Raw genomic sequence first — 24,123 nt, 5'->3', positions numbered from 1 at the left:
CGTAACCCTTGGTGTCGTGTCATTGTAGTCCAGCCGTGTGTCTTTTCCTTCATTGATCTAGCATAGCGCGATTAGTCAACGTCCGGGTATAATCGGGTAACCTGTTGCAGACGTGGTCATACCAAACCGCTCGGTAAATAACACCTAAGCCGCGTCTGTAACAATATATATATATATATATATATATATATATATATATATATATATATATATATATATATATATGTGTGTGTGTATATATATATATATATATTGTACACAAAGTCGAGGCTGGGGCAAGAGCTAATACATTAAACACAAAAAAACATAAATGGACACATAAAACATACAATACAGGGAGTGGGAGACAAGAGGGGGAGACAAGAGGGGGAGAGAGAGGGAAGCAGACACACAACAACAGTAGAGAACAGAGACATCGGTAGATCTCTAAGGGAGAGGGTGGGGTGTGGGGGAGGGATACATGGTATGAACAAATGGACACTCCTAGGAATTTCAGGAATGACATCGGAGATTGAAAGAGGTGTATTTGGGGTATGTTAACGAGGGTATAAATTATCAAGGTTTGGATTGGGGAAGATAAGAGATGGTGGTGAACAGCTGTTTTGAAGACCTGGTGGGAGGAGTGGGATTGAAGGGAATGTGGGAGTTTGTTCCAGAGGTGGGAAAAAAGAGGAATGAAAGAATGAAGGTGAGGAGAAAGTCTTGATTTTGTCAGTTTCACCAGAAAAGGGTTTCTGGCAGCCATCTTGTGTGTCCTTAAGGAATATTTGTGGGACAGAGCACAGACAGGGCAGGGGGAGCTAGGACGTAGAGGAGTCGGTAGAAGACAGAAAGATCTCAATGCTTGCATCGAAAAAGAAGTAATTTGATTTTCATAGAAATCAAAAAAATGAAAACAAGAACCAAAACCATTTTCCTTAGAATTCACAGATGTGTTTGTTCATTGTGGAGTATGATCAGTGTCTATTTAAACAGGGTGTCTGACAATAGACAAGTTTCTTGACTGTTACATCTCTCTTTTTTTATTTTAGATTTTGCTTCAGATACTCTCCGTCAACTTTCCTTCCAAACATGTCGAGCGAGGAAGACGGTTGTTTTGTAAATATTCTGTCACGAAATATATCAAATATCGTTGATGCTTTACTGCATGGGCCTCAAAAGGCATTTGACCAAGCCAGAAAGGAGGGATTGTTGGAAAGGGAAGATTTGGATCGAATCACAAACAAGGAATCCAATGGAGATAAAATCAGAGCATGTTTGGACATCATAGAAGGAAAAGGTGAGGATCATGCAGAGACCTTTGTTGGGATTCTTCACAAGCTAAAGGTTCAAGGTACATATCCATGCCTTGGATCATGGACAAACATTGCATCGCCAACACGCAAGGCCCCCAATTCAGGTAAGCAGCAGAACTTCAATAAATAATTCACTGTTTGGTTTATAAAAGTGCAAAAGCACATTCAAATGATATTTGTCACTGAAGCCTACAGGCCTGACGTTTCAACAACAGAGTTGCTTTTCCCAAGGAATCAAACAAATAGTGTGCTGTGGTAGAGATCTACCTCTTCATGGGGTGAACAGGTAGAGGGGAAATGTATATCAATGTGAGATGAATCATGTTTATCATTGGGGACGACATAACGTTTCCATGGTTATTGAATTGGATACAGAGTTTTCAAGGTCATATCTAATTATCATTCTGTTTTGGAAGAATTGCCTTTAAGATTAGAAAAGTTTAATGATTAGTATTTTTATAAGGGAATCATGGGATGCAACAAATCTAATAATATGCAGATAATATGTTATAATTAATTGTAACCATAAACAAGTTTATGAGATTGAAAGAGTGTGAGAAAGCCCTAATTGTGTAAAAGACTGAATTCAAAAATATTGTAGAGAAATATAAATAAATTACTCCTTCCTGTACATGTTTTAAGATTCCGTAGTGTTAGAAGAGCGCTGTCATTTCAATATTCCAAAAGAAAATGTTACTTTGTCTTCGGGTTTTAATTTTAAAAGCAAATCTGTCTTCTTCTTAAATTGCCATTAATAACCCACCTTTTATTTTGGGGTCAGCGGGGGGAAGCTTGGCCCGAGTGTTCATGAACCGGCTGACCAAGCCTGACGTTGGACTAGTTGGGGCAGGAATTTTGAAATTGTTCATGTTGCCGGCGATAACTCTCCTAATCTTCGTGAAGGACACCATGGGATCTTTAATACCCACCAACGAATCCTGGCAGATGGGATGCCAGTTTACCATCCATCTGATGGACGGCACAAACATTGATGAATCACCCCGCCTGTGAAATATGGCTGGGTCGAGAATGAAACCTAGCCTAGGCGGCTTACAGGTGAGTGTTCATACCTCTAGACCATCCTTCCAGCCCTAGAATAAAATATATTATCTTAAATGCAAAAAGAAAACCCATACCAAAATATCTTGTTTGTCAAAACGAAAAATATTAAGTCATAAAATTAGAAACTTGGTCGGTGTGTTGAATACAAAAGTACAAATTTAATAAGAATAGAACAGGTGTTGAGATCCAGTCGTTTTTATGTGGAAGTAAATTTACAGCAGGAGGGATTCCTAGAGAATTACATTTCCAGGGTTACTCTTTCTGTGAACAGGGAAAAAAACAAAATTTAGATCATAGTTTGCATAGAGTTGGAAACCATAGGCCTTTGGGGAGACCCAAAACTAGCTGGAGTTGTTGAAATTTGCATAAAACATTAATTGAGGCAAAAGGATGACTTTTAAAAATAAGAGGCTCGGAAGGAAATTCTGTACAATTTGTTTCGTATCCAAAATCTACCATGAAGAGAAAAGGTAGATCTAAGTTTTTTTGTATGAAAATAAATAGGAACTTGGGAATCCTGATTACAATACGTTGAACTGGGATCAATACAAAAAGGCCCAGAACATTGCAACCAAGGAAATGAGAATCTTGAGAAAAGAGTTTGAGTGAGGAGTGGCAACAGAAATGCATGAAAATCCACAAAAAAACTTTTGTCACAAGTTAGAAATCAAACTCTTTGAAGTGGAGTTGCTCCTCTTCTCGAGCAAGATGGCTGCTGAGCAGCAGAGCCAGATGAACAAGCTAAACACCAAATAAATATTTACCCTGCGCTCGCAAAGCGAAAAGTGCGGTTAATCGATTATGTGCGTACGTGCGTGTGTGCATTTTTATGCCTCCACCCCCGAACGTGGGTCCGTCCGTCCGTACAGGCTTAACCTCGTTTTTCTCAGCAACCACATGTCCGATTGAGACGAAACTTTCAGGGTAGGAGTGACACCCATGCAGAATGTTTTATGATAATTGTGACGTCATAGGTCACGTGGTATGGCAGCCATCTTGGGTTAAAAGCAAATAATTAAAAAATTATTTCTCAGAAACTGCTGAATGGGATAATTTGAAACTTGGCACATTGTCAAGTACTTCCAATGGGGGAAAAAGCATGATAACGATGACATCATAGGTGAAATGGTATACCAGCCAAAAATGTTTTAATCGAATTCTTTATCCAAAAAAATCTGAAATTGCATGCACATGATCTGTGACATATTTGCATTGAAATATTAATTTATAACATCATAGGTCACATGGTTTGGCAGCCATATTGGATTTTACCTAAAACCTTTTAAAAAAAACATCTTCTCCCAAACCACCAAATCAATTGACTCGAAACTTTGTGTGTCATTGACTCGGCATGGCGATTGAAATATGATCACGAAAACATCATTGGTCACATGGTGTGCAGCCATATTGGATTGAAGGAAAAGATAAAATAATTATATCTCTGAAACTTACCCTATCGATGCGAAATTTTACAAATATCATCTAACACAATTGTTGCATATAGTTAGAAAATGATGATGTCGTAGGTCATGTGGTTTGGCAGCCATCTTGGATAGAAAAACGAACCTTATCTGATCAACACAAAACTTCACAAATGTGATCCCCTAGCATACAGATGCAGAGTGTACATTTTTAAAGGTCATATGCCACGCGGTGTGGCAGCCATATTAGCTTGAAAGTCGATATTTAAAAACTCCCTTCTCTGAAACTGCTTCACCGATCGATGTGAAACCTGTCCTGTCTGTTGAAAATGTGATGCTTGAAAACAGCTGAACGGATTTAAATCAAACTTATTTATTTTTAGGACAGTGAACGAGGGAACCAACCCATTGTGGGACTATGCGGAGACATATTGGCGACATGGCCGCATTGCTCTAGTTTAAAATTCATTTTCTTGGCAACGGTTGGTCCAATTGACTCAAAATTTTCTCCATAGCGTACGTCTAAACATGTGTAATTTTTCGTGATCGTTATGATGTCACGTGGTATGGATGCCGTCTTGGAAAAACTTTGCACCTCTATATATCCGAAACCACTCAACAACAAAAAATCGAAACATGGCTCCTTGTAAAGTCCTCCCCATGGGGAATAAGATATTGTCGTGTCACCAACGATTAACACCGTTGGATGACAGAAAGCCGAAATGAGCTTACCTCCGAGGCATATACCCCAACTTGGCGGGATTATTCCTTTTGGTGCATGCGGGAAGGACCCGAAGCCTTACCTGCTCATATGGCCGGGGGGTTTCATTCCTCGATCTACAAACAAGGAAACGACGCAGGACAGGAAAGTAAAATGCAACAATAATACATTTATTAAAAGTAATGAAAATAACAGTGAAGGGTGTAGTCAAAGTAAAATTCCAAATTAAACTTCTCCACTCGGACACAAACCACAGAAAGGGGGAAAAGGTAAAATAAAATAAAGTAATGTTCCTTTTATAATTGGCCGAACTCAGCTTTACTGTTCTAGCGAGGCGTCGATTGAGTCAGCAGTTCCAAAGTGGCCGAATCTGAGCTCCGGTCTCAATCCAACAATGGCGTGGAGACACTTTTTTTGCCGCACCCCGACTGTGAGGTAATCCGTGCCAGTGGTCCTCCTTCACCAACAAGGCTCCGATGATCTCTCTGGCGCACACAGACAAGAGCACGTCGTCCTCCCACACAAAACAGTATGCGGCCGCCGTGACCAAAACCAGTACAAGAGCAAGAGGCAAATGCAACTGTCATCTTCAGCAGCCAGGACAAGAGAAATGGGGAGAGAGAGAGGGCGAGAGAGGGTGAGAGACGTTTTTTTCTTCGGCTCTTGAATTTTCCTTCATGACGTCACTCTCTCCCAATCGCCTGAGCTCATCGAATTGCTCCATCGTTCCTTCACCAATCACAAGGACCTGGGCATGGTTTCTCCATTACCTGGGCATGCTTGGGGAGCAGGGTTTAATCTCCCATTCGTGAATTACACTGCTATTTAATAGCCCTGGCGGCATTGTGAGCAAATGAGTCCCATTACATCGCTGTTGTTTTTATAGAGCCTTCAATGTCCTGGCTGACCGATGAATATAAAAACGAAGGAAAAATTACAGGAGGCATTTAAATAGAGTGGAATTACACTTGTACTCTACCTAGGTAACACAAGCTCCACTCCAGCGTGTGGAGACACATAATACTTAACCGGACATTTGACCCTACTTAGAAACATTGAGATTCTTCTTCGCAGCACATGGAGCATGCTAATTTACACAATACTGACTTTCCTAAGGTATTTCTTCTTTACCACTACAAACGTAACAATATGTTAATGAAGATGTCATCTCAGCCTTCATTATGACGTCATAATTCGACAAATACAAGGCTTGATCCGATCAGTATGATATTTTTTCTTCTCTTCGAAATTTTCACCATGGGAGTGCCTCCTCCTGTATTATTCTCTTCCTGCCTATAATTTTCCTTCTGCCTCCTCCCCTCAGATCGGCAGCCTGCAGCCTCCTCACTCTCTGCAGACCTGGACAAAATCACTGACTGGGCAAACAAGTGGAACATGTCTTTCAATCCTGACAAATCTCACTCTCTTACGATGTCTTTCCGAAAATATCGACTGGACAACCCTCCCATCCACTTTCTGAATAATCCTCTCCAAGAAGTTCTGTCACTCAAGCTTTTGGGTCTCACTATCTGCCATGATCTTTCCTGGGAAAACCACATTTCAAATCTGGCCCCTCAAGCCAGTCGCCGACTGGGCATCCTCCATCGTGCGAAGTCCTTTCTTGGCACACCTGAGCTCCTCACCACATACAAGGCTTTCATCCATAGCTCTATGGAATACTGCTCTCCCCTCTGGGCTGGTGCTCCTGCCTCACACCTAGCTCGTCTTCACGCTGTCGAAACCAAAGCGTTCAGAATCATTGGAATCTCCCGTGATGAAGCTACCGCCGAGGGCCTTTCACTTACTCACCGCAGGCAGGTTGGTGGTCTTTCTGTCTTCTACCGACTCCTCTCCGGCCTTGCTCCTCCAGCACTCTCTGGGCTCTGTCCCCCAAATATTCCTAAAGGTCGCACAAGATCTGCCTGCAACCCTCTTAGGGTTAAAATGCCAAAATCAAGACTCACTGCTCACCTTCACTCTTTCACCCCTCTTTTGTCCCGCCTCTGGAACAAACTCCCCCACTCCCTTCAATCCCACTCCTCCCTCCAGGTGTTTAAAACAGCTGTTCACCACCATCTCTTATCTTCCCCCATCCAAAACCTCGATCTGTTCTACCCCCGCTAATTTCACCCCAAATCCTCTATTTTGAAATACCAATTTCTTTCCTGGAAGTCCTTGGTGTCCTTGTGTTGATACATCTCCCACCCCCCCCCCCCTTCCCACGCCGCCTCCCCCCAAGCCCTCTCCCTCCCACACATTCCCGATGTCCCTCACAAATGTTGTGGTTATGTGCTTCCCCACTCTCCCCATCCTGTCTACCGCTCCCCTTTTTATACACTTTCTTTGTTTGTCTGTTTGATTTGTTTGTGTGATAAATGTTAGCTCTTTCACGAGCCTCGATTATGTATACAAAAACAAAAAAATTCATTAATGATAATTATGATGTCAAAAGTGAAAAATTGAAACGTAGCTCATTGCAAAGAACTGCACACCAGGAATAGGTGTTGTTAACGATGATGTCATTGGTACCTCAATTATGACATCATTTGACAATTACAATGCTTAGTCCAATCAGTTTGAAATTTCTTGAACGTGGTCTATGCAACAATTATATTGGAGAATGTAAATTCATGATGTCATCAGCCATGTAATCTGGCAGCCATATTGGATATATTTGTACAACTGGCAGCCATATTGGATATACGAGCCTAAGTGTACAACTGCCCCCTTTTTACATATATAACCGAGAGCGGCACTCGGTAGAGCGCATACCTCCACCAGGCTGAACAGTTTGCATGTTGTATCCACTGATAGGCTGGATAGGGAACAAGACCTGAACCAACATGGAATTGGCTTGTTCTTGTCACCTCCCAACACTTGCAAGTTTTGTCATAATCCATCCACAATTTTTGAGATATCGTGCTATTTATAGTTTTTAGCCCCATCACTCAATGGTGAAGAATCATTAAAAAAAATAAAAAATCTCAAATCTGGATCCATATCCGGATCTTCAAAAAAAAATTGCAATCATTTCGTTCTTGTCACATACCCAACCTGCCCACCAAATATCATCCGAATCCAACCACATGTTCTGTTCAGATATCCTGTTCACTGTCAAACAAACAACAACAGGGGTGAAAACAACCTCTGTCCATCGCAGGTGGCGGAGGTGAACATGGTTAATTGTGATAAAAAGACACCTGTTGGGTGATTCATGTCACACATTTTGTAAATCATAGCAGTCTTTTCCTAATATTATGGACTAAATTGTCTCTGATGACCATGATGTTTTATCCCTAATGTCTTTTTAATGTTTACCCATGTCCACAAAGAGATTGCCTTTATTTTAATATCCCACATGCACGTGTTGTCGTCATTTTAGATAACTGAATAAAAAAAATTTTTTGGACATTTGTCGTTGAAAAAGAAAAAACACATGATGGCGGTTTTAGCCAAAAAATCAGCAACTGCGGCAATTACGAAATCGTTTTTCATAATCAGTGCAAAATTCTGATTCACAAATCATCCGCAATCATCCTGGCCTCGGACACATGATTAAAGTGCCGAAGCTCTTGCGCTATAAGCTAATTCTAAAATACACCATTTTTAGACTCTAATGAGTTTGTGTTGTTCATCTCATGACGTATCACTTTTCAGAAAGCAAGTAAAATGCAAAAGTTAATTTATGAATGCATAATAACCACTCTTAGATATTCATTGGCCATTAAAATTCTCCTTGATTTCCCATTTCAGGAAACAAGAAGAGAATATGTGAGAAGTGTGGCCAAGAGGCAGCCAAGAGATGTGTAACTTGTGGGATTCTCTGCTGTGATCAACATCTGAAGCGTCATCAACAGGAAGGGCACAACCTGATGGATCCTGGAGTGAAGATTGAGAAACTAAGATGTACTGTGCATGGAGACCTATTTAAATTTTATTGCATGGATGACTGGAGCTTGATTTGCCCAAAGTGCAAGGATAGACAACATAAGGAACACGAAGTTGTTCCCATGGGGACTGCTCCTAATAAAGTAAAAGTGAGTAAATCGGTGAAAATATGGTTATTGTATATACGTATATTACATCCATTCTACAGTATATTTACCTCCACCACCAATGGTGGACAGAGGTTATGCTTTCACCCCTTTCGGTTGTCTTTTTGACTGTCTGTTTGCCTGTGAGCTGGACATCTCTAAAAGTTATTGACGGATTCGGACGAAATTTTGTGGACAGGTTGGGTGTGTGACAAGGATGGATTAGATTTTGGTGAGGATCCTGATCTGGATACTATCATTTTTCCAGTGATTTTCCACCATTGAGAGATAGAGCCAAAACTATATACAGCATAGCATGATATCTCAAAAGGTGATGAACTGACCATGATAAAACCAGGTGGGTGAGTTGGATAGGTGACAAGAACAAGCCAATTCGATTTTGGTTATCGTCCGGCTGTAGGACTGACCTTTCGGTGGGATACAAAACGTAAACTGTTCAGCCTGGCAGAGGTTTGCACTCCACCGAGTGCCATTCTAATTCTTTATGAAGTAAGCTTGTATATAGGCCTCAATTTATTTTCCTTTTGATTCTCCATTTCTGATCAGCTTATGTCATCGTAACAGAATATTTCTCGAGTGAGACATTTCTGAGAATGAGTGTATAATGTTTTGTTACCAACGTTAATCAACTGTCCATCTCAAACATGTTTTATTAGCACCAAAGACACATCAGAAACAGCACACCGGTTTGCGACCATTCCCCTCCACTTCCCAGCATCTGAGTTCTTCCTTCCTCTTTCCTTCCCTCTTTTGTCCTTCATACAGCTGATTGAGTTATCTTCCTTATATCCAGGACATATTGCGCTTCATTACAATTATTTATTATATGCTGTTGTTGATCTTTCATCTGGATAGAAACAGTAATAGGTAATGTAGAACCTTTTACAGGTGACCACCTGATAAACGATGATGGAGTTTAATTGTTGATTTTAAATTACCATGAGAAGGCTTCTGGGATTATAAAGTGTTTCGTGCTCAAAATTTTCACCAAAAGGCAGAATGTTTGACCCTGAAATGCCTACAACTCTGACATGAAAGGCACGGAATATGGAAAAGCAGCCTGAACTTGGGGAAGATGAGCAGATAATTGTTCCTTGAGGAAAGCATGTGACCTGGGGTGGCTTGGGGAGAGCAGTACTCGGAGAGGGCAGGAGGAGCAAGGCCAGGTGTAATTTTGGATAAAATTGAGAGGCCTCCATCTTGGTGGTATGAATGTGACTATCCTTGGAGAGTGACGGTTTCACCACAGAATTGTTCATTTCTATTCTGTTCCTTCCTTATTCTGTGCAGGTCGTTTTGGCTGAAAAACACTTTCGGGTATTGAAGTCAATTGAGAGCAATGAATCTCAACTACACGAGGTTCAGGAGGAGGAAGGACAGACACAGGTAGGGAATACCAAGGAATGGCTGTTATTACAAATAAAAACATTATCCTTTGTTTTGGATGGTTTTGGATGGGGGAAGATAAGAGATGGTGGTGAACAGCTGTTTTAAAGACCTGGAGGGAGGAGTGGGATTGAAGGGAGTGTGGGAGTTTGTTCCAGAGGCGGGAGAAAAGAGGAATGAAGGAGTGAAGGTGAGCAGAGAGCCGAGATTTTGGCAGTTTAACCATCAGAGGCTTGCTGGCAGATCTTGTGCGACCTGTAGGAATATTTGGGGGACAGAGCACAGAGAGAGCTGGGGGAGCAAGGCCGGAGAGGAGTCGGTAGAAGACAGAAAGACCACCTACCTGCCTGCGGTGAGTGAGTGAAAGGCCCTCAGAGATAGCTTCATCGCGGGAGATTCCAATGATTCTGAAAGCTTTGGTTTCAACAGCGTGAAGCCGAGCTAGGTGTGAGGCAGGAGCACCAGCCCATAGGGGAGAACAGTATTCCATTGAGCTGCGGATGAAAGCCTTGTATGTGGTGAGGAGCTCAGGTGTGCCTAGGAAGGACTTCGCACGACGGAGGATGCCCAGTCGGCGACTGGCTTTGCAGGCCAGCTTGGAAATGTGGTTTTCCCAAGAAAGATCATGGCAGATAGTGAGACCCAAAAGCTTGAGCGACAGAACTTCTTGGAGAGGATTGTTGAGAAAGTAGATGGGAGGGTTGTCCAGTCGATCTTTTCGGAGAGACAAAGTAAGAGTGTGAGATTTGTCAGGATTGAAAGACATGTTCCACTTGTTTGACCAGTCTGTGATTTTGTCCAGGTCTTCAGAGAGTGAGGAGGCTGCAGACTGCCGATCTGAGGGAAGAGGAATGGAGCGGCAGAGAGTGGAGTCATCAGCAAAGAGATACAGAGGATTTTCCAGAGAGTCGGAGAGATCATTGATAAAGACCAGAAAAAGCACAGGGCCCAGAACACTGCCTTGGGGAACTCCAGCCTGAACAGGAAGGGGAGATGAGAGAAATCCATTCAGGGCCACACGTTGACTACGACCAGAGAGGAAGTCTGCAAGCCATGCATGGAGATTTCCATGGATACCATAGGAGTAGAGTTTGGTGAGCAGAGCTGGGTGCCAGACCATATGGAAGGCACTTGATATGTCGAGGGAGACAGCTCTGATTTCCTGTTTGGCATTGAGGACCTCCATCCATTGTTGAGACAGCAGAAGCAGCATGTCCAGAGTAGAGTGACCTGGTCTGAAACCAAATTGATGATCAGAGATCAAGCCATTGGAGAAGAGGAAAGATTTCATATCCGAAGCAATGATGGATTCCATGACTTTGCTGATAATTGGGAGCAGGCTGATTGGTCTGTAGTTGCAAGGATCTCTTTTTGCACCTTTTTTGTGTAAAGCGGTAATGTTTGCTGATTTCCAGGATGCTGGCAGATGACCTTGAGCAAAGGATAGGGTGAAAAGAACAGAGAGAGGGTGAGATAGAGCGGCAGAGCAGGATTTTAGGACCCGTGGGCTGAAGCCATCTGGTCCAGTTGCAGAATCAGAGTCGAGGTTTGACAAAAACTCCTCCACCTTGTCAGGAGAGAAGGACACAGAGTCCAGGAGCAGTTGGGTTCGACTGGGAAAGGTGGGAACAGAGAGAGATGGGTTTGGGACTAAGGATTTTGAGGCAAACACAGAGTTGAGGCATTCGGCTTTGTCACGTGCGATGTCAACTGTGTGGCCATTTGAGGTAAGGGAGGGGATGGAGGGTGAACAAACACCAGAAACGGATTTGACCAGACGCCACCAGGATTTGGAGGAAGGAGACAGGTTTGAGAGTTCGTTCTTGAGTGAGGAGAGATAGTGCTTCCTGGCACTCCTGAGGGTAGACACACACTTGTTCCGAGCTTGGTGGAAGGAACTGAGATTGCCTTCAGTTGGATTAGCCTTCCAAGAGGCAAAGGCAAGTTGTTTCAGGGCAACTGCCTCACCACAAGATTCGGTGTACCATGGATTGGAGGAAGGGTAAGACAACTGAAGACGAGATGGGATAAATCTGTGCATGAGAGAGATCAGTTTGCTTTGGAAGAATTCCCAGGAAGAATTGATGTCAGAGGCAGTGGAGATGGGAGACCAATCCAGACGATTGATGGCTGCTTGAAGCCCGTCCCAGTCGGCCTGAGTGAAATGCCAGACTCTTCGACGCTGAGGAGTCTCTCTGAGAATGGCCAGAGAGATGTCCACTTTGACAAGCACATGATCAGAAGAACCGATTGGAGCAGAAGATGAGCAGCAGCCTTAGCAGGGAAGTTAGTCATAACCAAGTCTAGAAGAGAAGATACTCCATTGGCTGAGATCCGGGTCGGGAAATGGACAGATTGTGTCAATCCCAGTGAGTCACAGAAGTCCTTTGCTGAGGTGCCATGACTGGTGAGAGAGGAACCCACACCCAACCAGGTGGCATGATGACAATTGAAGTCACCACATATGAGGAAGAGAGAGTTGGGATGAGTGGATAGAAGTTGGTCCATGTTGTCAGACAGTGAAATGTAAATTGAGTCATCACTGTTTGGGGGACGGTACAGAACACATATGAACAAAAGGTGGGAGCGGAGAGGAAGCCGTAGCCAGAGGTACTCCTGGGGGTGAGGAGGAGAGAGGGCAGTGCAAGGAGAGTGAGGAAGAGAGTTTTTGATAAAGATAGCCACCCCACCACCAGGCGGAGGCTCAGGTCTATCATACCGGAGGAGGGAGTAACCAGGAAGAGATATTAAGGAATCAGAGACATCTTGAAGGAGGAAAGTCTCTGTTAAGCAGATCAAGTCTGGATTGTCAGAAGCAACCTGTATGGAGAGATCAGTCAGGTTTGAGTGAAGGCCCCGGATGTTTGAGGTCCATACCGTTAAAGAAGAGAGAGGGGGAGCATCGGGTACAGGACAGGGGAGGGGAGGAGTAGGGTAAGATGAAGGATGAGAGGGGGAGGTAGGGAGAGCAGTTGATAGTGTGTCAGAGATTACAGAAGAGTTCCAAGAAAGGGAAGGATGAGGAGGATGAAAGGTTTGGTGGTGAAGGGTTGAGGCAGAGTGAGGAGTTGTTTGAGGGGGGGCATGGGACAATAGAAGGTTGGGGGGGGTGGAGGCATGAGATAGAAGGGAGACGAGGTGGGGAGGAGGCAACTTTGAGGAGGGGGGAGGAGGGAGAATTTGAGAGGAATGGTATGGGGGGAGATTTGAATGGGAGGAGTTGGGGGGGAGTTTTGAAGGGGAGGAGTGAGGCGGGAGTTTAGGAGGGGAGGGGCAAGGGGGGAGTTTAGGAGGGGAGGGGCAAGGGGGGAGTCTAGTAGTGGAGGGGCAAGGAGGGAGTTTAGGAGTGTAGGGGCAAGGGGGGGATTTGGAGGGGAGGGGCAAGGGAGGAGTTTATGAGGGGAAGGGCAAGGGGGGAGTTCAGGAGTGGAGGGGCAAGGGGGGGGATTTGGAGGGGAGGGGCAAGGGGGGACTTTAGGAGGGGAAGGGCAGGGGGGGAGTTCAGGAGTGGAGGGGCAAGGGGGGAGTTTAAGAGTGGAGGGGAAAGGGGGGAGTTTAGGAGTGTAGGTGCAAGGGGGGGGATTTGGAGGGGAGGGGCAAGATGGGAGTTTAGAAAGTGGATGATTAATGAAAGACGAACATTGATAACAAATTGGGTTTGTTGTGATTTTCAAGTTAGCAATCCGATTCAGAACGATGGAGGAGGGATGGAATGAATGTGAATTTAGACCATGTAGTGAGGGAGACGTATAAGATATTGAATTTCTTTTTTTTGACGTGGAATGAGTTGGAGAGGAAATTGAGAAAAGCCTTTTAAATAGGAAGAAAAACAGCGTGTTGTAATATACCACTGAATAAAACACTGAAGGGGAAAGGTTAAACATATTTAAAATAATATTTAAACAGAACCGTGAACAATCTTATATGCACAAAATACCAACGGGGTCACCCTCCCATCACCCTCCCCCATCACCCTCCCATCACCCTCCCATCACCCTCCCCCATCACCCTGCCATCACCCTCCCATCACCCTGCCATCACCCTCCCATCACCCTCCCATCACCCTGCCATCAGCCTCCCACCACCCTCTCGTTGGAGGTATTGACTTATTTAGGGTTGGTTTTCTAAGGCTGTAGGCCGCACCTCATTTTGTCGAATAAAGTGGTATTCGGGTGGTTCCGGTATTTGGGACCGCAGGGACGGAAAGTGCAGGTACGGGGTGCTTGGCACTCCCCAGCCGGCCCGCTCTGAAGATTCGGATCGGGACACCGGGATTCATTCCGGTTGCCCGGTCGGCCCGGAGGTGGGGGTGCGGGGCCTGTCACGGAACGTCAAAACAAACGGCCTGCTGGGGCCGCCCAAAAGTCGGGCGTGAGGGGCGCGTCCACTAATGGAACGCCTCTCGCTTCCCAGATCGAGGGCCACGTGGTCAGGAGAACCTCGTCCCTTCTGGTTGCCCTGCCGTCCCGCCGTGGGCGCTGGCAGGGTGTACTTCAAACTAAGCTTAAGTGTCAAGTGTTAAGTTCCTCCTTGCCCTCGCAAGGGAAAGGCTAGGGTCAAGCTCTTCCAAATTTCCAAACACTAGAAATCGGACGTCTCAAATTAATTAATCAATTGGTTAATACATCTCAGTCGCCCGCGACCTCTCTAGCGCGGGTGTCGAACCAGTTCATTTCCGGCTGACCGGGCCGAGTATCGGCCCGCCCGTGGCCGAAGCCGTTGATTCCGCCGTAGCACGCTAACGCGTAGGCTCGCGCGTCCCCGGTCCGCCGGGGCTTCGCGGGTGTCCTACCGTGCCCGGCACTGCTGATCTATCAAGCTTCCGGGAGTAGGTGACGGTGCCCGGGGACGGAGTTCGCTGTCTAAACATGGTAGCGCTAGGCCAGTGGGACCGCCGGGAACCACGTGCACCCACAAGTTGTTACGCGTGTGGGCGGCAGTATCACACCGGGGCACTCAAACGCTCCCCGGCTAAAGTTCATCCTGAAGGCGCCCACATTGTGCGGACAAACCAAGTCAAGGGCCACGTGGTCAGGAGAACCTCGTCCCTTCCGGTCACACTGTGCCTATCGGCCGGCCTCGAAGACCGAAATTGTGACGGTGTCACCCGATTTGGCCGAGAGGGACCACCATGAGTCAAGTGAACAGGGCAAAAGGTGGATGGCAAGGAGATAATGGGGGCGGGGCGAAAAGCACCGCGATACACCTGGACAGAAAGTACAGGATGAGACAACGGCACACGTGGAGAAAGGAAAAATAAATAAAGAAAATTTTTTTTGGGGGGGGGGTGGGGTGGGGTGGGGATTTAAAACGTCAGACAGAGAGTATTACGTTCGGTGTAGAAGGGAAAAACTGAGAGCCAAGCAAAACACGATGTAGGGGACTTAAGTTAACAAACACCGACAGGGGTACAAGGCCGCACACGAGGCGCAGAACAGGATTAATTAATTACGAGTTACAGGAAATTCAAACCAAAACTAACTATAAACAAACAATAAAGCATGGACGATAAAGTAACGAGTTGAAATTTGACAAACACACGAATGAAAAAATAACCACTTTGGATGCCCGGAGAGAAACCAAGCCTCCAGGTCGGAAGCTTCAACAACTAGGCCGCGTGGCCGTGCGTGGCATGAGATACTCAACTATTTTTTACAGGTATGAAAGATTAACCCCGATAAAACTTCCGAGGGACACTTAGAAGGTACACACACGTAAGATAAACAGTTTAGACAAGAATACAAATGTGACAATGACTTAGCTTCGAGCGTGCGCGAAGATCGTGGAACGACTTCGAAAATCCGTGACCGCCCCCTTGACCGAGTTGAAAGAACCTTCTCCGTTTTCTCCGGTGCCAAAGACATAGTCCAGAAGCAGTTGGGTATGACAGGAAGGATGGATAACGAGAGTGAGGGTAGGGGGCATGATATTTGGAAGTAAACACAGAATTGAGGCATTTGGTTTCTCACGAGTTTAGCCTTCTCTTGTGTGCTTCCTTCTATCTTGGCCACTTCTCCTCTACCTGTGAGTTAGCTAATATCACTCCCATGCACAAGAAGGGTGCAACTATAGACCAGTAAGCCTAGTTCCATTTCTGAGTAAGGTTATGGAATCTATCATTGTACCATACAGGACTCCATTCCACTGCCAGGCAGACAGCGGATGTTTTGCTCTCTGAGGAACTGGAATTGATTAGACACACACTGGGCTGACAATGTTGAAACCCAACACATCTTGTCACCATGGAAGAATCATCAAACAAACTCACCTATCAATATTCCACAGTTGGGAATAGCTTCGATCTATTGAACTTCAAGGCCTGCTGATGATCAGCCCTGACCCAGGCTTAACATTAAATACGTCGACTTAATTTTTCCTTTGAAACTTACTGCTGGAATCAGTCATATGATTCTGTTAAGATCACTAATTTGTCCTTTTTTTGTTAGTTTTCTCATTTTCTTTGAATATTTATCGTTGATTTTTTAATATTTCAATCAATAACCCCTCTCAGAACTCAGGCAGAGGTGCTGAGGACCTGCTGGAAAAAAGGCGAATGGAGTTGTGCCAATTAGTAAATGAAACTGTGGATCTGATGAAAGGTCAGATCAACAAGAGGAAAATGGAAAAGCTTTCTCTTCTTGGGAAGCAGAAAGAGAAACTGGAGCAGCAGAATGAGTCTCTTCATCAAGAAAAATCCTTACTGCAAACAGCACTCCAGGAGGAATTGGATACCACTTCGTTTCTGCAGGTGTGGTTTATCATAAACATATTACAAATATTCTCATGTTTAATATTTCCAGTTCAGCAGAGTTTGGCAGGATAACCTTGAGATCTGTGCACCCATTTCTGAGCTGTATAATCCTGTGTTCAAATGTCAACCCAGATAAAAAATTTCACTCTGGTGTATGAGATCATATATTTCGTCTCCCTGATATCCGCCATGCCATAGTAGCTCTCTAATGGATACCACTAGAATGTTATAAATTGAATGTTATATTTTGAACACAAATAGGATCACAGGTTTGTGGTTTTACCGTACTCTGGCTCTAAATGTGTCCCAATCGCACATCTGCCTGCCTCGCAATCAAACAAAATCGAAAATCATTCCAAACAGGAACCTCACTGTTTATAAGGATGTTATAAAGGACACAAACAACAGGCACGAATAACTAATGCAATGTGTTACATAGGGTGATGTAATAGACTCTAGGTAAAACAGCGGTAAAACCTGGAATTTATTTATTGAATACGTTTTTATACCTTTATTTATATTGAATTATATACTTGAACACTGCGAACATAAATTGCCTTCATAATACTTCGACTAACAATGATATACAGTATATTTATATGTAGCATCAGAGGGCATAGCAAGTGAGACGGTGCAGTATCAGGGGTGAAGAAGAAGCCACCCTATGGTTGTACGATGCTGATTGATGCTGTGTTCTATGGTGATCAATAAAGTCTCCAGCTCCTAAACTGTGACTCAACATCGTCTTATTGCAATGCAAAATTGTGATGTATAAGATTGTTAAAGTAACAATAAACCTCCGGATTAATTTTTTTGGACGATCCTAAAAATCATTATTTTATTAATATTGAAGTATATAATTAAAACACTGCATGGGGTATCGTGTTCTATGAACTCTCTTGTCTACACTATAAGAGAGCGGTGTCTTAGGGGTCTGAAGAGTTTTAGGGGTCTTATAAGGGTCTGAGGCCTGTTAAAGGTCTGATGGTTGTCAAGGGTCGAATGGAATAAATACAGATACTCACATTCTGTGCAGATAAACAGGCAAAAGGACCCAAGTGTGTGTGTGTGTGTGTGTGTGTGTGTGTGTGTGTGTGTGTGTGTGTGTGTGTGTGTGTGTGTGTGTGTGTGTGTGTGTGTGTGTGTGTTCTAATATAAATTTTCCTTTGTTGGTGTAAGAAAGTGTTTTCGGCACACACAAAACAATAGGAAAAAAACCCCCCAAATTGACTCTGGGCAACGCCGGATACTCCAGCTAGTATTTGATAAATGAAAAGAAACATTCATTCATTCAAATATCTTGATCTCATTCTTTGTTTTCTTTATTTTCAGGGTTCCAAGGATCTGCTAAAAAGGTGAGACTGCATTGGTGTCCGACACATTATCAGCACATACAGTTGTTTTTACCCCATTCGTGTTTTAAACATTTGAAGATACGTATTTATAATCCTCACCTTTTAGAATTGTTTTCACTTCACGAAAAGATATTCACCAAAATGTCAAACTTAGTCCCCCTGATGTTATGTCCCACTTTACGTGGGTGTACGTGGAACAGTCACTGTACCTTGAAGGAAAGAAAGGTTAGTCACTGTACGTTTAAACCCACTCTCTATTTATACCGGGTGTTTCAAAAATAGTGATAAAACTTTCACCTTTATTTAAAAAGAAACAGAAACCTCAGGAACGTGAACCAAACATTTATTGAAAGCTCATGACATGGTATTTTCTATCACCGAATGCTATTGCAGTGAAGTGACTGCTAGAGTTAGTGAGAGCACTTGGTCTGAAATTGGCATTTACGCAAAATCCGTGTAATTGACGTTCTCGGTGTGTAGCCCTCCACGGTTCAGACAGGCATTGTTCCTGACTCCAAGGTTCTGTCCAACTTTACTGTAGGTCTCACGTGGCACTGTCTGGAGGTAGTCTAACACCTCCTGCTTCAGATCATCCAGTGTGGCAGGGCAATTGGCGTAGACCGTAGACAGAGCCCCTGGCAGCCCCCCAGAACGAGTAGTCCAGAGGGTTCAAGTCTGGGCTATGGGGTGCCCAGTCATGAGCGGTACCCAGGGCAAAGAGGCGGTTTCTGAAGAGCTGCTGCTGCAGGAAAGTGATGGCGTCACCAGCTGTATGCGGGGGTGCACCTTCCTGTATAAACCAGATCGTGCTGAGCTGGTTTGGGGTGACCTTTTGGGCTAGATCATTATGGAACTTCTGGAGCAAGGCCCGGTGGAGCTCACCGTTGATCGTCACCGTACTGCTGTTGTCATTCTCAAACCAGTAAGGCCCAAGCATTCCCTATCTGCTATTAAAGGTGTAGAAGCATGTGACCTTAGGCCCTCTCAGGAACCTCTCAGTGATCTCCTCATGTGGTTATGCCCACCCCACCCCCCTCCGCCAGAAAATGTTGTTGTGGTTGTTGATGGCACCGTTCAAGTGGAAATGGGCTTCATCACAGAACCAGATCAGGTTGATCCCGTTTGGGTGCAGCTGTGGAGCTAGAAATCGCAATGAACAAATACCACGCCAACATCACCAAATCCTGATAAGGAAAGCAGTAAAGGTCAAACAACAAAGACATGGCAGGACGTCAAAGTTGTATCAATCTTTGTGAAACACCCTGATAAATTCTCCATAAAAGAGCTTTCGTTTCTGGCTTCTGACAAGGCAGACAAGGCCCGCTTGGCTCCGACAAGGATAAAAGCTTCCTGTCAGATTAGTCTGTCCATCTGTTGTTGTTTTTGCTGGGTTTTCTTTACTTTATGTTTCCATTGCTGTTCTTTCTGAGTCTTGAACGTCTTTATTTATTTATATATATATATAAATGTCTTCAAACGACTGAGTCGCCGCTTCCGGGCAGATGAGGAAAAGGGTTTCAGGACAATTTCATGCGTACCTTGAATACCAACACCGCAGCGGTAGCGGGGATCGAGTCTCGCACGAACCACGTGTAATTGAGTACACCCGAGCGGAATGCGTACCACGTGACTCGTGCTGTTACCTTTCTATCGAACCCGATCAGAGTGATCTAATTCGTACCATGCGAGGTTAATGATGGAAAACACAAGACGGTCGAATCAGAAGGAAGAACAGATTTATTTACACTAGTTAGAATGATTTGGTAGAAGAAGGGACACAGGGCAGAACTTAAGCAGTCTTACATATTCCCCAGACACGGGCCCGATCACTCACATGGGGAAATGGAAGAAGAATGTTCGCGTGCCGAATGCGCCTGCTTCGGTCACTCCAGGAACAGCTCACCCGGTCGTGGCCCCCTGGCGGTCACAGCACGTGTCCTAGCGAAGGCAGGCAGGTGGGAAAATCCTCACGGCGCGTATATCGGCAAAGGCAGGTGGAAGGAAATACGCGTGTCTGTGGCCCGGCATGAGTCGTCTTTTACAGCGCGATTAATACTGCACAGAGCGCGGGGAGCAGGGCAAAGTTCATATACACGGAGTTATTCAGTTCCTCCGATATGACTCGACACAACGCAATCTCACGCGCGTCTTCTCACAACTCCGAATCGTAACTCATCTCACCCGAACTGCTCTCTCATAACTTGTCTCAGCGCATCTCCTCTCATAGCTCATAACTGAGGTGGGGGGCTCTGGGCACAGGGTTATATCGCCCCGCCCTAGCCCGACTCGAACTGTCCAAACCCCGCCTTTTGCCGCAGTGGTAAGTCACTCCCCTCGAGCCCTGATTGGCGGCTCGCGCTTACCGACAGCTTCGCCTTCCTTCGGCCCTGGTCGACTTGTTCAGGCCTGCCTCATTGTATTTCACGCCAAAACCAAAAGCATCGAAGCATCATAAGGGCACCTAATTTTCACTATCCTACTCAACGCAAAACTATGACAGGAAAAGGACTACGCTTACATTTATGAATAAATAACTGAACTATTGCGAGGCTACATGTTGTAGTGTAACTAACTAGGAGGGGAAATTAATCTTTATTATAAAACCACAAAACCGCAACAATATATATAACTATATCTATATACAGTATATATCTGTGCAGTGTCTGTCTTGTCACTGAACTACTTTCTCAAACTTTTGTGAAATCGTACCAAACTTCTAGTATGCACATGTTTCTCCCGTCGGTATGTCCTAAGGGTATTTTCGTTGAAAAAATTTCCAACCTTTTTTTTGGGGGGGGAATTTTTTTTTTTCAACTTAAGTTTTCAAATTCAATTGTTTATAAAATGTGATATCACGTATATTACAAATACATTTGTGCAAAATAATTGTTTGAATTATGATTGGTTTAAACCACGACAAAACGGCAACTCGGGTACAGTCATTTATCTATATATCTACACATCTGGGCAGTGTCTGTGTTGTCACTTAACGACTCCCTCAAACTTTTGTTTCCGTGGTTGTGAAGTGTTTTTAATAACGTTGTGGTGGTTTAGAATCAAGTGCTGGTGAGGTATTTTGAATTATGTGGTGGTGAGGTGTTTTTAAATGACGTGGTGGTGAGGTGTTTTTAAATCACATGGTGGTGAGGTGTTTTTAAATCACATGGTGGTGAAGTGTTTTTAAATCACATGGTGGTGAGGTGTTTTGAATTACGTGGTGGTGAGGTATTTATAATTACGTGGTGGTGAGGTGTTTGTAATTATGTGGTGATGAGGTGTTTTGAATTATGTGGTGGTGAGGTGTTTTTAAATGACGTGGTGGTGAGGTGTTTTTAATTTTGTGGCTGTGAGGTGTTTTTATTACGTGTTTTATGGCTGTGAGGTGTTTTTCATTTTGTGGTGGTGAGGTTTTTATTACGTGTTTGATGGCTGTGAGGTGTTTTTATTACGTGTTTTATGGCTGTGAGGTGTTTTTATTACGTGTTTTATGGCTCTGAGGTGTTTTTAATTTTGTGGTGGTGAGGTGTTTTTATTGCGTTTTATGGCTGTGAGGTGTTTTTAATTTCGTGGTGGTGAGGTATTTTTAATTTTGTGGTGGTGAGGTGTTTTCATGACGTGTTTTATGGCTGTGAGGTGTTTTAAATTACTTGGTGGTGAGGTGTTTTGAATTACTTGGTGGTGACGTGTTTTGAATTACGTGGTGGTGAGGTGTAATCATCCCAAACTTCCAGTCTGCACCTACCCCTCCCCTATGTGTGTGCTGAGGGGTTCCTTCTTGAAAAAAAAACATTCAACCTAAATCTTCAACCTAAATTGCCTATAAAAATGTAATATCACAAACTCAACAAATACATTTGTGCAAAGTAATTGTTTGTATTATGATTGGTGTAAATCATGACAACACATAATCTCAGGTACAGTCATTAGCCTCAGCTAAAATAAGCCCGTTCCTCAGTATCGACGCTTGGTGAGGCGAGCGCAGAGTATGTATAAATAAATATATATATATATATATATATATATATATATATATATATATATATATATATATGTATATATATATATATATATGTATATATATATATATATATATATATATATATATATATATATATGTATATATATGTATGTAAATATATATATATATATATATATATATATGTATATATATGTATGTATATATATATATATATATATATATATATATATATATATATATATTTATTTATTTATATATATATATATATATATATATATATATATATATATATATTTATTTATATTTATTTATATATATATATATATATATATATATATATATATATATATATATATATATATATATATATATCTGTATATATATATATCTGTATGTATATATATATATATATATATATATATATATATATATATATATATATATATATATATATATATATATGTATGTATGTATATATATATGTATGTATATATATATATATATATGTATGTATATATATATGTATGTATATATATATATGTAGATATATATGTGTATATATATATATATATATATATATATATATATATATATATATATATATATATATATATATATATATATTGTTACGGAACCTAACATCGGCCTCGGTTCCCGTTATCGAGGGGGGATTAGTCCCCTCGTCTATGACTCGCCGACGTGGTCCTGGCGGTATGACGTCACACCCGGTCAGCGCTGGGTAGGGTATTAGGCCCAACCGTCCTATGACCTAAATACCAGCACCTACCGGTACGCAAGGAAATACTCCCCCACCCACGGTCGCAGCGTAATGGACTAGTTGCGCCGAGTGAAGCGAACTGCACCGTGAGCCGGTTACCAAGACTGACCCGATTGATCTTCGTTGGCCGAATCGCACCACGGGCCCTCATTGGGGAAACCTCTAAAGTGACCGAATGCGAAGGAAAGAGGACAAAGTAGGAAGAACAGGATTTATTACTATTAATTACTATTTACACAACGAAAGAAACCAAGGAGAAGGAAGAATAACGAAAGTAATTTACAGGAGAAGAAGACACAGTGCAACACTAGCTTACCTATTACACTCTTAATTAATACCCCAGGACAACGTGAAAGACAGACGAACGATCACACTTACACAGGGAATGCAGGCAGGAATGAATGGCTGGAGGTGGATGGCTTGGAGAGGAAAGGAAGGACCAGCAGGGACTGGGCATGGTCGGGCCGGAAGGCACCGCCGTCAAAAAGCCAAGCTGCAGTCGTGCGAACTCCCGCGGTTCCAAACTGTGTGGGCGAAGTTCCTTTTGTGCACCGCTGCATCGCGCGCTCCTCGGGTTGCCTCGGTTCTCTCTCTCTCGGCCGCCGTGGGGACATTGCGTGCTTTCCCAGGACTCCTCTGCCGTATCTCATCTCCGGTGGGGGCGTCTCCCGCGGGTTATATAAGCCCCACCCTTGAACCTTCACGAACCTCCCAGATCATTCTCTCCCCGCCCTCTCAAGCCAAACCCCTTCGTGCTGGATTGGTTGAGCGGGGCCGACTCACTCCTCCTTCCTATGACGAGGTGCGGAGACACGCCTTTCTTCTCCGAACCGACCGCGTGCTCAATGGAGTCCATTTGCGGCGAAAACCATCCAAACCTGACACTTTGAAGATGGGACCTAATCTTATTTAATTCGGTGCAATGGAGAGTCGACTATTGGGAAACACAGCCTTAAACTACATAGAATAAGGGAATAACTATTTAAAAGGGTATATGGTGCCCTGCGTGTATGTTTATGGAATTAACTAAGAGGATGACCTTCGACCTTTCTTTACATTACGGAGGGTAACATTTACACACAACCAACCCTAATTCTCAAATTCGTTACAATATATATACACACTCAACCCTCGGCTATCGCGAACTCAGCTATCGCATTTCTCTGCTATCGCGGCTACCTAAAAAACTGCACAACACACGACTATCACGCCCCAAATACGCGCTATAGCGCACAGGAAATGGTGGAAAGGGTGCTACGTCATCACCGAGCGTGGGGAAAGAGAAATCAAGGGAAATCAAGAAGAGGAAGAACTTCACTT

The 24,123-nt window shown here is 43.6% G+C and overlaps 1 protein-coding gene across 19 annotated transcripts in view; it reads left to right on the top strand.

Annotated features, from left to right (window-relative positions):
• The window catches only part of LOC137418230 (E3 ubiquitin/ISG15 ligase TRIM25-like), a 1,962,167-nt gene that overhangs the window by 844,848 nt on the left and 1,093,196 nt on the right, over positions 1-24,123 (top strand). For 17 of the 19 annotated variants that reach the window (XR_013621986.1, XR_013621985.1, XM_078770768.1 and 14 more), the window contains 5 exons: positions 1,032-1,399; positions 8,253-8,536; positions 9,845-9,940; positions 16,452-16,688; positions 18,024-18,046. Coding sequence is in view for 17 of the 19 variants with exons in the window: in XM_078770768.1 (XP_078626894.1) it covers positions 1,032-1,399; positions 8,253-8,536; positions 9,845-9,940; positions 16,452-16,688; positions 18,024-18,046 (1,008 nt within the window). In the remaining 2 variants the exon portion in view is untranslated. Of the gene's footprint in view, positions 1-1,031; positions 1,400-8,252; positions 8,537-9,844; positions 9,941-16,451; positions 16,689-18,023; positions 18,047-19,860; positions 22,005-24,123 lie in introns of those variants that run through there. The other 2 variants (XM_078770757.1, XM_078770756.1) reach the window with 2 other exon arrangements.

Source organism: Myxine glutinosa, chromosome 1 (genome assembly GCF_964187855.1).
Source record: "Myxine glutinosa chromosome 1, kmMyxGlut1.1, whole genome shotgun sequence".
NCBI lineage: Eukaryota > Metazoa > Chordata > Myxini > Myxiniformes > Myxinidae > Myxine > Myxine glutinosa.
This window is presented reverse-complemented; position numbering and strand designations above follow the sequence as displayed.